This window comes from Phyllobates terribilis, unplaced genomic scaffold (assembly GCF_046119375.1).
Source record: "Phyllobates terribilis strain yellow unplaced genomic scaffold, ASM4611937v1 Scaffold_7__3_contigs__length_470593459, whole genome shotgun sequence".
Taxonomy (NCBI): Eukaryota; Metazoa; Chordata; class Amphibia; order Anura; family Dendrobatidae; genus Phyllobates; species Phyllobates terribilis.
The window spans coordinates 95,008,866-95,023,447 of NW_027362767.1; the positions used below are offsets into that span (position 1 = coordinate 95,008,866).

General features: G+C 40.1%; 1 protein-coding gene across 4 annotated transcripts in view; it reads left to right on the forward strand.

Annotated features, from left to right (window-relative positions):
- Positions 1-14,582, forward strand: part of FMN1 (formin 1) — a 336,510-nt gene that overhangs the window by 314,630 nt on the left and 7,298 nt on the right. For all 4 annotated transcript variants that reach the window (XM_073639006.1, XM_073639007.1, XM_073639008.1 and 1 more), the window contains 2 exons: positions 5,982-6,033; positions 9,997-10,146. In XM_073639006.1, coding sequence (XP_073495107.1) covers positions 5,982-6,033; positions 9,997-10,146 — 202 coding nt within the window. The remainder of the gene's footprint in view (positions 1-5,981; positions 6,034-9,996; positions 10,147-14,582) is intronic.

A 14,582-nucleotide genomic window follows, 5' to 3' on the forward strand; every position in this document is an offset into this window, starting at 1 on the left:
GCCCACTCTAGTCATTGCTGGTCCACTGCCTCCCTGAGCCCCTACAGACTTATAATTCATCCCGTTCCTCTTTTGAGGTTATTTTATTTTATTAGGATCATATTGTTCCAACATGTTTTGGCAGTGTTGCAAACTTTGACATAAATAGCATTTGAAGTGTGGTGTGTGAGGGAGATCTTGTTCGACAGATGGCATGCAAGTGGAGAAGACCCTGATCTTTACAATTGTGAAACATGCAGATCATGCTCAAGCACCTTGTAATAGTTTTGTTGGAAGTGCAAGTTACTTAAGAACCTGCTCATGTAGTTCCAGGTCTTGTTCAACAACCGACATCTGTCAGAGAACGTCATGTTATGTGGAGTTTTTGACATTCTAGCCAGAAAATAGACGTTCTTCTGGATTAATAAAGTTAGTTTGATTTAGAGCTCACTAAGCACAATGGTTCTGTATCATCCCATCACAAACTTTGCCCACCATCTCTAGCTTGTTTGCGTCATTATATCACACAACAGAAGAAAAGTGTGGCTACAAAGAACAGTTCTTGATTTGGAGGCAAATGCAACATGTCCGCATTGCATGGACTGACTTCAGTAGAAACTGTTTAAAGGGAACCCGTCAAGAATATTTTATATTTCAAACTAATAACATATTTGTGCAGGTTCTTCAAGGCTGATTAGATCCATACCTTGGTTGTAGAAATCCATTTTGGCTTTTCTCAGTTATCCAGCTTTGAAATCTTCTCCAAATGAAACACATTTGCTTAGGGATGGGACATTGCACTTGCAGCTTTCCTGTTCTCCCTACTCCCCGCCCACCACCTGCCTCTTGTGTCAGACAGACAGGTCACTTTTGTTTTCAGTGACCTACCTTCCCAGAGTTTTCCTGAAGGTGCCATTAGTGCCAGGGGCGTCGCATGTGCAGCAGCTCTTCATTAGTTTGCTAGACCCAGTAAATCAATTGCCCATATGCCGCCCTTGCCACTAGTGGCGCTTTCAAGAGATTTTGATCAGGGGATAAAGGTGACTGAAACAAATGACCTATCAGTCTGGTACTGGAGATAGGCAGCAAGCAGGACGGCTGGAGAGCTGCAAGTGCAATTGCCCAACCCAAAACACTTGTGGGTCACTTGCGTAGGATTTCAATGCTGTATTGCTGAAAAACACCAAAACTGATTTCCCGCATGGTGGAGTAACAGATCAATTTAACAGGTGCTCCCTCTGGTCATAAGGGAACCACTGAAACAAAAAGCTTTGTTCAAAGTAAACCACTTCTTTAAACAGATTTTCAATTAATATAACTTTTGTCATAATCTAAAACTAGAAATCAGGGAAATTATGGAGTATCATAATGTGTTTTTTTTTTGCAACTTTATAATGGATTATGTCTTCGAAATTGAGCATGAATTGGTTGCCTGTTTGCGGACAATGACCATAAACAATCAATTTACTATAAATTTCTCATGATTCTTTAAAAGCAGCTACCTTTGTTCATGAGATTGTCACTGGAATGCTGGAAGAAAAAACGTATGTAAAAACACAAAGTGGCCATCAACGTAAATGTTGAACTTGGGTTCGCAAAGTTGTTTTTTTTTTTTTTTTAATTTATAACTAGAATTTGACCCAATTTTAAAGACCTCTCATCACCTTTTGAACCAGTGTCCCACACAATGCATACCTATTGTACATTAAGAGACTTCAGGGTCTGCTACATGTACAGTGGGTACCGAAAGTATTCATACCTCTTTAAATTTTTCATTCTGTTTCATTGCAGCCATTTGGTAAATTCTAAAAAGTTAATTTTTTTTTCTCATTAAAGTACACCCTGCACCCCATCTTGACTGAAAATGAAACAGAAATGTAGAATTTTTTTCAAATTTATTAAAAAAGAAAAACTGAAATATCACATAGTCATAAGTATTCAGACCCTTTGCTCAGTATTGAGTAGAAGCACCCTTTGAGCTAGTACAGCCATAAGTCTTCTTGGGAATGATGCAACAAGTTTTTCACACCTGGATTTGGGGATCCTCTGCCATTTTTCCTTGCAGATCCTCTCCAGTTCCGTCAGGTTGGATGGTGAACGTTGATGGACAGCCATTTTCAGGTCTCTCCAGAGATGCTCAATTGGGTTTAGGTCAGGGCTCTGTCTGGGCCAGTCAAGAATGGTCCGGTCACAGAGTTGTTCTGAAGCCACTCCTTTGTTATTTTAGCTGTGTGCTTAGGGTCATTGTCTTGTTGGAAGGTGAACCTTCTGCCAAGTCTGAGCTCCAGAGCACTCTGGAAGAGGTTTTCATCCAGGATATCTCTGTACTTGGCTGCATTCATGTTTCCTTCAATTGCAACCAGTCGTTCTGTCCCTGCAGCTGAAAAACACCCCCATAGCATGATGCTGCCACCACCATGTTTCACTGTTGGGTTTGTATTGAGTAGGTGATGAGCAGTGCCTGGTTTTCTCCACACATACCGCTTAGAATTATCACCAAAAAGTTCTATCTTCGTCTCATCAGACCAGAGAATCTTATTTCTCATAGTCTGGGAGTCCTTCATGTGTTTTTGAGCAAACTCTATGCGGACTTTCATATGTATTGCACTGAGGAGAGGCTTTCGTCGGGCCATTCTGCCATAAAGGCCCGACTGGTGTAGGGCTGCAGTGATAGTTGACTCTGTGGAACTTTCTTCCATCTTCCTACTGCATCTCTGGAGCTCAGCCACAGTGATCTTGGGGTTCTTCTTTACCTCTCTCACCAAGGCTCTTCTCCCACTATTGCTCAGTTTGGCTGGACGGCCAGGTCTAGAAAGACTTCTGGTGGTCCCAAACTTCTTCCATTTAAGGATTATGGAGGCCACTGTGCTCTTAGGAACCTTGAATAATGCATAAATTCTTTTGTAACCTTGGCCAGATCTGTGTCTTGCACAACTGTCTCTGAGCTCCTTGGGCAGTTCCTTTGAGCTCATGATTCTCATTTGGTCTGACATGCACTGTGAGCTGTGAGGTCTTATATAGACAGGTGTGTGCCTTTCCAAATCAAGTCCTATCAGTTTAATTAAACACAGCTGGACTCCAATGAAGGAGTAGAACCATCTCAAGGAGGATCACAAGGAAATGGACAGCATGTGATTTTAAAAATGAGTGTCTGAGCAAAGAGTCTGAATACTTATGACCATGTGATATTTCAGTTTTTCTTTTTTAATAAATTTGCAAACATTTCTGTTTTTTCCAGTCAATATGGAGTGCAGAGTGTACTTTAATGAGGAAAAAAAGGAACTTTTTAGAATTTACCAAATGGCTGCAATGAAACAAAGAGTGAAAAATTTAAAGGGGTCTGAATACTTTCCGTACCCACTGTATATGTTCCTTTAAACTTGGACTTGGTTGTGAGAAAACTTAAAACAATCAATCTTCTTGGTTCGTACTGGCAGCTACACACTTAATAGCTTTTCAAGCAATGTCAAGTCAGTATTGCTTAAAAAAATCTGATGCTATCCATCTGGGCTTAGTTGGTGCTGACCAAAGATTTAATAGCTGATGGCAGGAGGCTTGTGCCAATGAGCTGAAGAACTTTGTGTTATGACCAGTTGGGTTGTGCACAGGACATGTACAGGAATGGAAAAACAAAAATAATAATACATGAAAAGCCTGCCTATCATTACTATGCTCTGATAAAAGTGGGCAAGGTTTTTTTGGTTGCTTTAGTTAACACCGCAGGGCCCCTATAAAGTCCGGCAGAACCTAGAGTGTTCTACTTTGCCTATCAGGCTTCGAAAGCGTCATACATGGGAAAACGCCAATTTGACCGCAACATGTGGACTCACATTAATATATGATGAAAGCAAACTTTTACATATTAGTTCACAGAAATTACACTACATAAAAGTTACTTTTATTAATTACATTTTAAATATTACTATTAAAGAGAAAATATTAGACCCAAAGGCCAAAATTCTCAAATTATTGAAAAATGGATTAGTAGTAGTGGAAAGTACCAATTATATACGAATAAGGCCATATCAGCCAGAGGGCATGAGTTAAAAAAAAATGTCAACCCTTTTAACTTCTGCTCTGAGCTTTACCTAACTGCGGAGGTTGGCGCAAATGGCGCCCTGCTCAACTTAGGCTACCCCTAGTGAGCCATATTATGCCTTATATATAACATCAATAGATATGAATAGCTGATAAGAAAAAAACACATACAACTGTAATCTGTCCGTATAAGTAAAAATATTCAAACTACTACAGTGACCAACCCACTATCTACCCAGATTATTATCATAAGGCAAAATATTGCAGCATGCAGCAAATATTAGTCAATACATCCTGTTAAGAGAGGAAATCGCAATATATGCTCAGGGAAATGTCTCCGCATAGAATGGGATAATATGCTAAAATCCAAAATAGTATTCTCAAACTCACAGAATAGGATATGCTAAAATCCAAAATGGTATGCTCAAACTCTATGCGGTTTCCCTAGATAGGTTCATCAGGAGTGCATAGAAAAAATGTATACTTGGCATTAAATATTACCAGGAGTGCTACCATAAAACGATAAGGTACTCCAATGCATATGTCAGTCAGATGTCCAAAGCGTTACTAAGACATGATGTCTGATGGGTATCACTCCCACGCAAGTAATGCAACACTGCACTGGTCTATAATAGTGCTTTGATGGATAACTGAAAAGATGGAAAGAAATAGCGTCAACATTTACCCAGTTTGTGCTGGTCTGTGCTTCCTGGTCCCGTCATCGACACAGCCGAAGGTGCCCACAAAGCCAATCAATCAATCACTGGCCACAGCAGTGACCAGTCTCACCAGTGATTAGCTGAGTGGCCAATTCTGGTTTACACCAAAAAGAGGAGTCCATCAAGCACCAGGTTAGCACACAAACCTCTGGGGTACGAATATTGTTCTGTGCCCTATTAAAGGGAACATGTCTTCAGGTTTCATGTAAAGTAGGGCCAGCACCTGCAAGCCCTATGTGACAACATACTAGAATGCTGCCTATATGTCCCGAATGCGCTCTCCATAGAGCAAAAAATAGCTTTTTATTATACCCCCCTATTAAGCGGTCTGGTCCGATGAGTATCACTGTTCTTGATCCTCCTCTCTTCTTGCTTTGTGTGGATGACGCGCTGTGTGTCATCCACACCATGTCTTAGGCATCGCACTTCTGTGCAGGCGCACTTCTCTGCCCTGCCGAGGACAAAGCAAAGTATTGTAGTGCACGTTCCCGGCGCTCTTTGGCCTTAAATTACAGTACTTTGCTCTGCCCTCGGAGGGGCAGAGAAGTGCACCTGCACAAGGACGCCATGCTGAGGACACACTGAGGATGACATAGAACGTGTCATCCACACTAAGCAAGAAGAGGGGAGGCGCTAGATCAAGACCAGTGACGCCCATCGGACCAGACCATAGGTGAGTATAATAAAAGCTATATTTTGTTTTGTGGAGAGCGCATTGGGAACATGTATACATCATTCTAGAATGCTGTAACAAAGGGCTTACAGATGCTGGCCCTACTGTGTGGGAAAAACCTGGTGACCAGTTCCCTTTAAATATAAGTTGTAAAGACTGGAAAACCCATTTAAATAGTATTGAATGTATGTAGATGAATATGTAAAAGTTTAACCAATGAAATAGATACTGTCAGAGTGTATAATTATTACACATTAGTTCACAGAAATTATACTACATAAAAACTTACTTTGATTAATTCAATTAAAATATTACTAATAAAGAGAATAATGGATGCGAGTGTCTTTCTTTCTTTTTTTTTGTTATACTGTTATTAACGGTTCTAAGATATTTTCAGAAACTCGCCTTTCTGATACAGGTCTATTAAGGGTACATTCATGCACCCATTCCTGCATTTTAGTAAATGGATTTTAATAAGAAAACGTCTATTCATTAGTTTTCCCAGTGTTGTGGTGAAACGCTCAAACACTGATTAATAATCTACTGTTTTTGTATTGTGTTTTTTTTTTCAGCCAAAGATGAACATAAAGCTGAAGAAAATAACCTAAGCAAAGCACACAGCAGGTACACTTTATCACTTTATACTACTACTTGTAAAAAATAATGTTCAATCATTCATTCATGAGCTTTGTTTGTAAATGTCTTATCTGGAAAAATGTAATGCCTTCTCACAGAAGAAGAAGAATTTTCCAAATGATCCTAAATTGTAAATTTCTACAATCTGATCAGCCAACAATAAGCATGTCGGCATAAGAAATTAGCCAGACTGTATGTTAACATACACATTATATGGAAGTCGGTTGATTGGTTGAGTAATCAATAAACCAACTGTCATCTGGTGAACAAGCCTAACACTGGCGTAACCTTACGCGTTTTAGTGCATATTGGTCATTAGACTGGACATGCATGGACGTGCATTTCGGTAAATGCCTTCATCAGGAGATGGATGCCACTTTTAACCCCTTACTGACATTGTCAGTAATAGTCCGTCCCTGTGCCCTGCGCCTATTGGACTAGGCACGTACTATTACGCACAATGTGATCGTGCCCGCACAGAAGCTGTGCAGGGCGATCGCCGCCAGGTGTCAGCTGATTCTCACAAGAGCAGTCCCAGCTCATTTACCCCCGAAATGCTGCAATCTAAGTCGATCGCAGCATTTCCACTGGCAGGCAGCGGTAAGCGCGCCCCTCTTACCTTGTATCCAGGGTCCCGCGCTGTGTGTGCTGAGTCCCAATCGTTGCCATGGTGACCCGACGTCTGGGTCACCAGGCATCAGCAAGTTAGGTAGATCGTGCTCAGTGCACCTTCCACCTAACTTGTGTGTGCAGGGGCTGACAACCCTCCCATGGTGGGACAAAGTGTAAAAGTAAAAAAAAGTGTAAGAAAGTGAAAATAATAAAAAAAAATTGTAAAAAAAAAAAAGAAAAAATAATCCAAAAAAAATAAAAATATACCGTACTCATAAATAAATAGTATGAAAAACAAAACAATAAAAGTAAACATATTTGGTGTCGCCACATCCAGAACGACCTGACCTATAAAACTGTCCCACTAGTTAACCCCTTTAGTGAACACGGAGAAAAAAAATAAAAAATGAAGCAAAAAAACAATGCTTTATCATCATACCGCCAAACAAAAAATGGAATAAAACTCGATCAAAATGACGAATGTAAATAAAAATGGTACAGCTGAAAACATCATCTTGTCCCGCAAAAAACAAGCCGCCATACAGCTCCATCAGCCGAAAAATAAAAAGCTACAGCTCTCAGAATAAAGCGATACAAAAATTTTTTTTTCTATTAAATAGTATTTATTGTGTAAAAGCACCAAAACATAAAAACAATATAAATGTAGTATCGCTGTAAATGTACTGACCCGAAGAATAAAGCTACCTTATCAATTTTAGCACACGCGGAACAGCATAAAAAAAATAAAATAAAAAATCAATTCCTGAATTGTTGGTTTTTGTTTATTCTGCCTCCCAAAAATCGGATAAAACCCTTGAGGGGTCTAGTTTAGGCACATCAGGGGCTCTCCAAACGCGACATGGCATCTGTTCTTGATTCCAGCCAATTTTGCATTCAAAAAGTCACACAGTGCTCCTTCTCTTCTGACCCCTGCCGTGCACCCAAACACTGTATTTTCCCCACATATGGGGTATCGGCGTACTCAGGAGAAATTGAGAAATTGCATAACCTTTTTTGGGGTCCATTTTCTTCTCTTACCCTTGTGAAAATAAAAAAATTGGGGCTAAAAGATCATTTTTATGGAAAAAGATTGATCCTTTTATTTTCACGACTCTACGTTATAAACTTCTGTGAAGCACCTGGGGGTTCAGGGTGCTCACCACACGTCTAGAGAAGTTCCTTGAGGAGTCTAGTTTACAAAATGGAGTCAGTTGTAGACCGTTTCCACTGTTTAGGCACATCAGGGGCTCCCCAAACGTGACATGGCGTCCGCTAATTATTCAAGCAAATTTTACAATCAAAAAATCAAATGGCGCTCCTTCCCTTCCGAACCCTGCCGTGTTTTTCTCCCACATGTGGGGCATTGGTGTGCTCAGGAGAAATTGCACAACAAATTTTGGGGTCAATTTTTTCCTGTTACAGTTGCGAAAATAAAAAAATTTGGGTCTAAAGTAACATTTCTGTGAAAAAAATAAAGGGAATCGGTCACCCCCCTGGGCGATATCAGACCTCTACTATGGCCATACAGGGTGTAGAAAAGTAAATCTATACATACCTGTATGGCCCATGGTAGAGGTCTGATTGCAGAGAAAAGAGCTTTAATCATTTCTTTTTTCCACAGGATTGGCATCTGGGGGACGCCAAGCAATCCCCGCCTGTGTGCTTATTATTCCCCTAATGCCCCGCCTCTCTGCTTAATTATTATATCCTCCCTCCCCTGCACGTCACAGGGTCCTGTGACTTGCACTGTGCTCCCTGACTGCCGGGCATGCGTAAAGCACCGCTCACATATGGCGCACTTTGCTTCATCCCGGCCCCGTCTACCTATGCTCTGCGCCGCAGGTTTCTATTGTGCAGGCGCCGGGGGGTCACTGTCACTTCCTGGCGCCTGCGGAATAGAACCCTGTGGCGCAGAGCACAGGTAGACGGGGTCGGGATGAAGCAAAGCATGCTCTATGTGAGCGGCGCTTTGCACATGCCCGGCAGTCAGGGAGCACAGTGCAAGTCACAGGGCCCTGTAACCTGCAGGGGAGGGGGATATGCTAATTAAGCAGAGAGGCTGGAGTTTAGGGGAATAATAATCACATAGGCGAGATTGCTTGGCATCCCCTGGTTGCCAAGCCTGTGGAAAAAAGAATTGATTAAAGTGCTTTTCTCTGCAATCAGACCTCTGCTATGGGCCATACAGATATATATAGATTTACTTTTCTATACCCTGTATAGCCATAGTAGAGGTCTGATATCGCCCAGGGGGTGACAGATTCCCTTTAAATGTTCATATTTTTTTTTTCTTCCACATTCCAAAAATTCCTGTGAAGCACCTAAAGAGTTAATAAACTTCTTGAATGTGGTTTTGAGCACCTTTAGGGGTGCAGTTTTTAGAATATTGTCACTTCTGGGTATTTTCTGTCATAAAGGCCCCTCAAAGTCACTTCAAATGTGATGTGGTCCCTAAAAAAAATGGTTTTGTAAATTTTGTTGGAAAAATGAGAAATCGCTGGTCAACGTTTAACCCTTTTAACTTCCTAACAAAAAAAAATTTGGGTTCCAAAATTGTGCTGATGTACATTAGAAATGTGGGAAATGTTATTTATTAACTATTTTGTGTGACCTATCTCTGATTTAAGGGCATGAAAATTCAAATTTTAAAAATTGCAAAATTTTCGCCAAATTTCCAATTTTTTCAAAAATAAACGCAAGTCTTATCGAAGAAATTTTACCACAGTCGTGAAGTACAATATGTCATGAAAAAACAGTCTCAGAATCAGTGGGATCAGTTGGAAGCGTTCAAGAGTTATTAAAGGGACAGTGGTTAGAATTGTAAAAATTGGCCTGGTCATTTAATGTGCAAACCCCCTTCGAGGGTAAAGGGTTTAATATGATAATTTTATCTGTGTTTTGGTGTGTGCCCTCTTCCTTTTTGTATATCCACTGTACAGGGGCTTGATCATTAATGAAGTGTGCATTCTTACATTGGAGTGATTTATGGACTATATAGTATCTTTAGCCTGGGGGAGGGAGAAAGCCTTCTTACAAATCTACTTGTGATAGATTTGGATGACCTTTACTCACTTTCTTTCAATACTGATTAAAAAGCTAAAAGTTTCACAGCAAACTTGCATCAAAGTTACTATTACATTGGTTCAAATGGGAATCAGACTATAAAGATGACTGTATATGCCTGGTTTTATAGTTTGTACACAATTACGATCTTAGGGATAAGGTTGTCGGATTGGTTCAGCCAACTTTCTAGCATTCAGGATTGGGGGGCAGGGTAGTCGAAGGAATATATTTTTTCATCAAGAGTTGTTTGCTGATGCATCTTCTTCCCGCTTGCAGCTTTGAAGAAACTGTTGGATTTTTTGGAGCCAAGCCAAAGCCCGGTGAGAAGGAAATCAGCCCCAATTCCTTCTTTGTGGTGTGGTACGAATTCTGCTGCGACTTCAAGGCTGTGTGGAAACGAGAGAGCAAAGTCCTCTCCACAGAAAGGTACGTTTCCAATCAAGGCCTTTTCTTGTATTACTCAGCATCTGGGCCGCCCAAATTACACTCACTCGTTCCACAGGCGCCTTTGTTTTCTTTTCGGATCAAATGGACATCAAGGGAAGGTGATTTCCCCCCTAGGGCTCCAGAGGGAACCCGCTAGCGGCCGCCTGTCCTCACGAAAAGATAAACACGCCAGATCCGATAAGTTACACTTTTCTTTACCGCTTCCAATTACTTGCTAGTAAAATGAAAGGAGACCTTTGCTAATTTGGAACAGATTCCCCCGCCTTCTCTTTTGCTTTTTTCCTCTTATTGTTTTTTTCTAATTTTCTCTGGTGTCTGACTTAAAATGAAGCCGATGTTGGCCCCAGCAGTCAAATGCCACAAGCTCCTACCTTTCTGAATGGACAGAACAAGTCGGATGTTTGTTTTCAGTAGTAGTAGGTCAGAATCTGAACAACGTGTGGGCATTTTGGGATTTGTCAATCTGTGATCTGAACAGAATGGAGTTCATGAACATGAGAAGTAACAGCTTTCCCTTTATACTGCAGTGTGGAAGCATCGTAGTACAAACCATAATTATTTGTGCCATAATCTGCCGCCAATACAACATTTAAGTATGGTAGTATGACTATACAATCTATAAGGAACTGAAAGTAGAAGTATCTATTTTCTTCCTATTGATCTTGTATAAATTTATCTCATCTATCAAATCAATACCCTTATTACAATTCATTTGAATTTTAATCATTTTGTAAGATCCTTAAATCTCCTTTAGGAAATTTGTCTGATTTTCAGTCTAAGTGCTCATGTAGATGGCTGTAGGTTCTCTCGTCCGAAAAAATCAACCAGATAAGAAAAAGGCGGAGAACAAAATGTTTCCATCTTCTTCAGCCTGTCAGTCCGCCAAAATCTAACTGCCCTCAGATGTCATCCAAGTGCAATCCGATGTTTCCACGCACTCATTGACTTGCATGGCTGAGTTCGATCCGAATGTTTGCTCAAACTAGGACATGCAGCGATATATTCCTCAGACAGTATCAAAAGGAAAAATGGGAGAAAAGGGGGGTGGGAATTGTTTTTCTTTACTACATTTCTCAGACCGTGTCCAAGGAAAAAAATTGAACATGTAGACAGCACCACAAAGTAACATTGGTCCAAGTGCAATCCGATGTTTTGCCGGATCACACTCTGACTTTTAATACGGCTGTCTGCACCTGCCCTAAAAGCCAGAAATTATCATAAGGACACATTCACACGTACCGTATTTGGTCAGTCTTTTACATCAGTATTTGTAAACCAGGAGTAGAACAATCAAAGGAAAAGTATAACAGAAACAAGTCACCACTTCTACATTTTTTGCCCACTCCTGATTTTGGCTGACAAATGCTGATGTAAAATACTGACCAAATACTGAACATGTGAAGGTGGGCTAAAACTAGTTGTAGTGTCAAACTCCTTGAAGGGGATAACCGCCCGCCAGTTATACATACCTTGGGGTCTGAACATTGCTTTCAATGCACCTAGTTCTAGGAGATGTAAAGGCCCTCATACACTAATGTCTGTTGAACCTGCCGATATTGGTGTGGGGAGGAGAGTAGCAAACCGTTTAATGTTATGGGGGCCTCTCTGCTATGCCCCAAAAGATGACGTTTGGGGAGAGAAGGATCCGGAATGCTGTACTTCTACTCCTTGTAGATAAGCCACCGACAGAGGAGTCTGCCAGCAGTTCTTTCATGGTGATCTCGGGAGAAGCACTCAATAAAGCCTAAAATTGCTGTGCATGAGGGAGTTTAGAGAGAGAGAGGTGCGAGAGAGCTGTCGAATGTATATGAGAGATTTAACTTCCAAATACAAATTCTGTAACAGGTTTCCCCACGTACCTTGTGGAGTAGTGTCTTTCTATGTGGTCGTTGTACAGCCCTATAGCTACTACTTCAGTTTTGAAGCACTAAGACTCCCATGATAACAATTATGCTGTGTCTCTTCAGTATTTTTGGCTTTGATATTTCTCCAAAGATCTTCCAATTAGAGATGATGGAATTTTTTGAAAATCAAATTCACCAGGTTCGTTGAACTTTCTAAAAAAAATTATCGGAATTTTGCAGCAAATCGATTTGCAATACTGCAAAGCCTCCAATTGCCCTAAAAGGATTTGTACAACTATGAGATCTCCTAGGACTGTATCCTACCCATTTCAAGCTAGTTAACACCAACGCAGTCTTTGTATGTCAGTGACCTCACCATAGATGGTAACCAACAGTCCACATAATACAGCGCATTGACAGACTTTACATGTTTTTTAATTAAAGAAAAGTTCAAAAAATACTAATACTATGGTGCAAATGGCAATTGGACAATACAAGAAATTTGTACAGACAGATCATTTTTCACCAGATACTGACTCAAACTGATGGTGTCTCTGTCAGCAGTAACATTATCTTGCTGTAATTGAGACGAGTGATGTGCCATAAATTCCATAAAGGCCTCTGATCCCTGCCCATTAATACTTGCCGGAGGCCAATAGTGATCTGTTTGATAGTACTACTGCCCAGAAGACTGGTGCCAGTGGTGGTGTTGCTTCTCTGCTGCTAGTGGCTCCCATGTTTTTAACCATGGTATGTTTTTTTTTCCTCTTTCTTTAAACTACCCCATCAATTGTCACTTTTTCTTTTACTGTACATTTTGTACAACACTAAAATGTAACTTTTGACCATGTTTTCAACCACAATTATTCAACCCATACCAAAAAGGACATAGACAAAAATGCTAAGTACACATACAAAGCAAAATGTAACAGGAGGCTGAAGTATGTGGTGGGTACAGTTGTAAAATTGGGCAGATAAAATGTGTGCTTAAGCAGACATTGTCAGCTAAGGGTCTGAATTTTGTTTAAAAAAAAAAATAAATAAAAAAAGTAACCTCTCTCCCAAGAACTAATTGATAAGAAATCTTAGGTAGGTACATGTCCAAAAAGCCAGCATATGGAGGGCACTTTATTGGTGTGGCATGTACAGACGTAAAATTTGGCTAGTAAAACAGATGTAAAAAAAAATTCCTTGTGACATGCGCTCGACAGTGGCAGATGCATGTATGGATATTGGAGTTCTCTTTTTGTATAATAAAAAAAAAAACAATTATATGCTTCCTCACAAAAAAAGAGTTTTCATAAGTTATGCAAAAGCTCAGTACAGTCACTTGTGAAAAGCAAGCACACTGTCTCTGATGGACACTGATTTCTGATTTGTTTTTCTGTAAAAAAAAAAAGAAAAAAAGAAAAAAGTATATTGTGCTGTCTTGTTTCTGCTATCTAGTGAATTAAGAATGAAGAAAAAAAAAAGTATAATTGTAATTCAAATGCAGCAGGACAGATGCCGAGCTATACCAATGTGATCAATCACATTGCTGCTGGTATCTGTCCTATCTCTCCCCTTAAATATTGAAACTCTTTATTATTTGCAGACTACTATACACATGTTCTACGCTGCTACATTGATACAACACTTTCCTGTCTGGAGTTTTTGTTTAATGTGGTAGAGCTTTCTCTTCCTATCTTTATTTTTTAGTTTTGACATCCTCTTACTATTCTAGGTCTCCTTAAACAGGCTGCTGCATTCTGTGTCTCGGCTTTCATGCAGGCTGTGATAATCCCTACTGGCTGACTATGCTATAGCACTCATATCTGAGGTCATGTCAGCCTTCTGTGGCTGATGCAATATTTTTGTGTAAGAAGCCAGTGGTCAATTTATTAGCCATTCACACAAATTGATTTGCAAATTGTTCGAATTCGAAACTCAAATTAATTTCTTATTGAATCAATTCACTCATCTCTTCTTCCAAATTATGAAAACTTTTATAAAAATCCCAAGGCTTGCTGTAAATGATTTGCCTTTAAAAAAAAAAAAAAAAAGCAAATCTTTCCCCTTTCTATTGTCATGATCATCTAATCACCATTACGTGTAAATTAGGCTTTTTTGCTCTATGCTCAGCCACAAAAGCTACTTTAGCAAAATCTTACTTTTCTATAGGCCACCACTGCTTAACACCTAGGTGGCCACCCTCCAGCGTCAGGACTATGTATTACTTATATCATTATATAGAGCTAATAAAAAGTGTGCTGATTTCTGCACGCTGTTCACTCCCCTGTCCCCATGTCTCGTTCCTTTAATGTTGTCTGAATGTCTTGTTCCACCATAAACTTGGGAACTGAGCAGCATGGGGCTCCGTGGCATTTATTTTATTGACTTGAATAAATCAATTAAGAGATTTAAACAGTGTAACTCAGTGTGGTGGGAAAAGGGTAACCAGATGCATGCAATACTTTGGAGTTGAATCCGTAGCCTCCTTGGGGACATGTAAAACTTCAGCAGGGGAGCGAGGGATGTTTTTTAAGTGGCTACATACTTAATGCAGACATTTCCAGATGATTTTACATAACA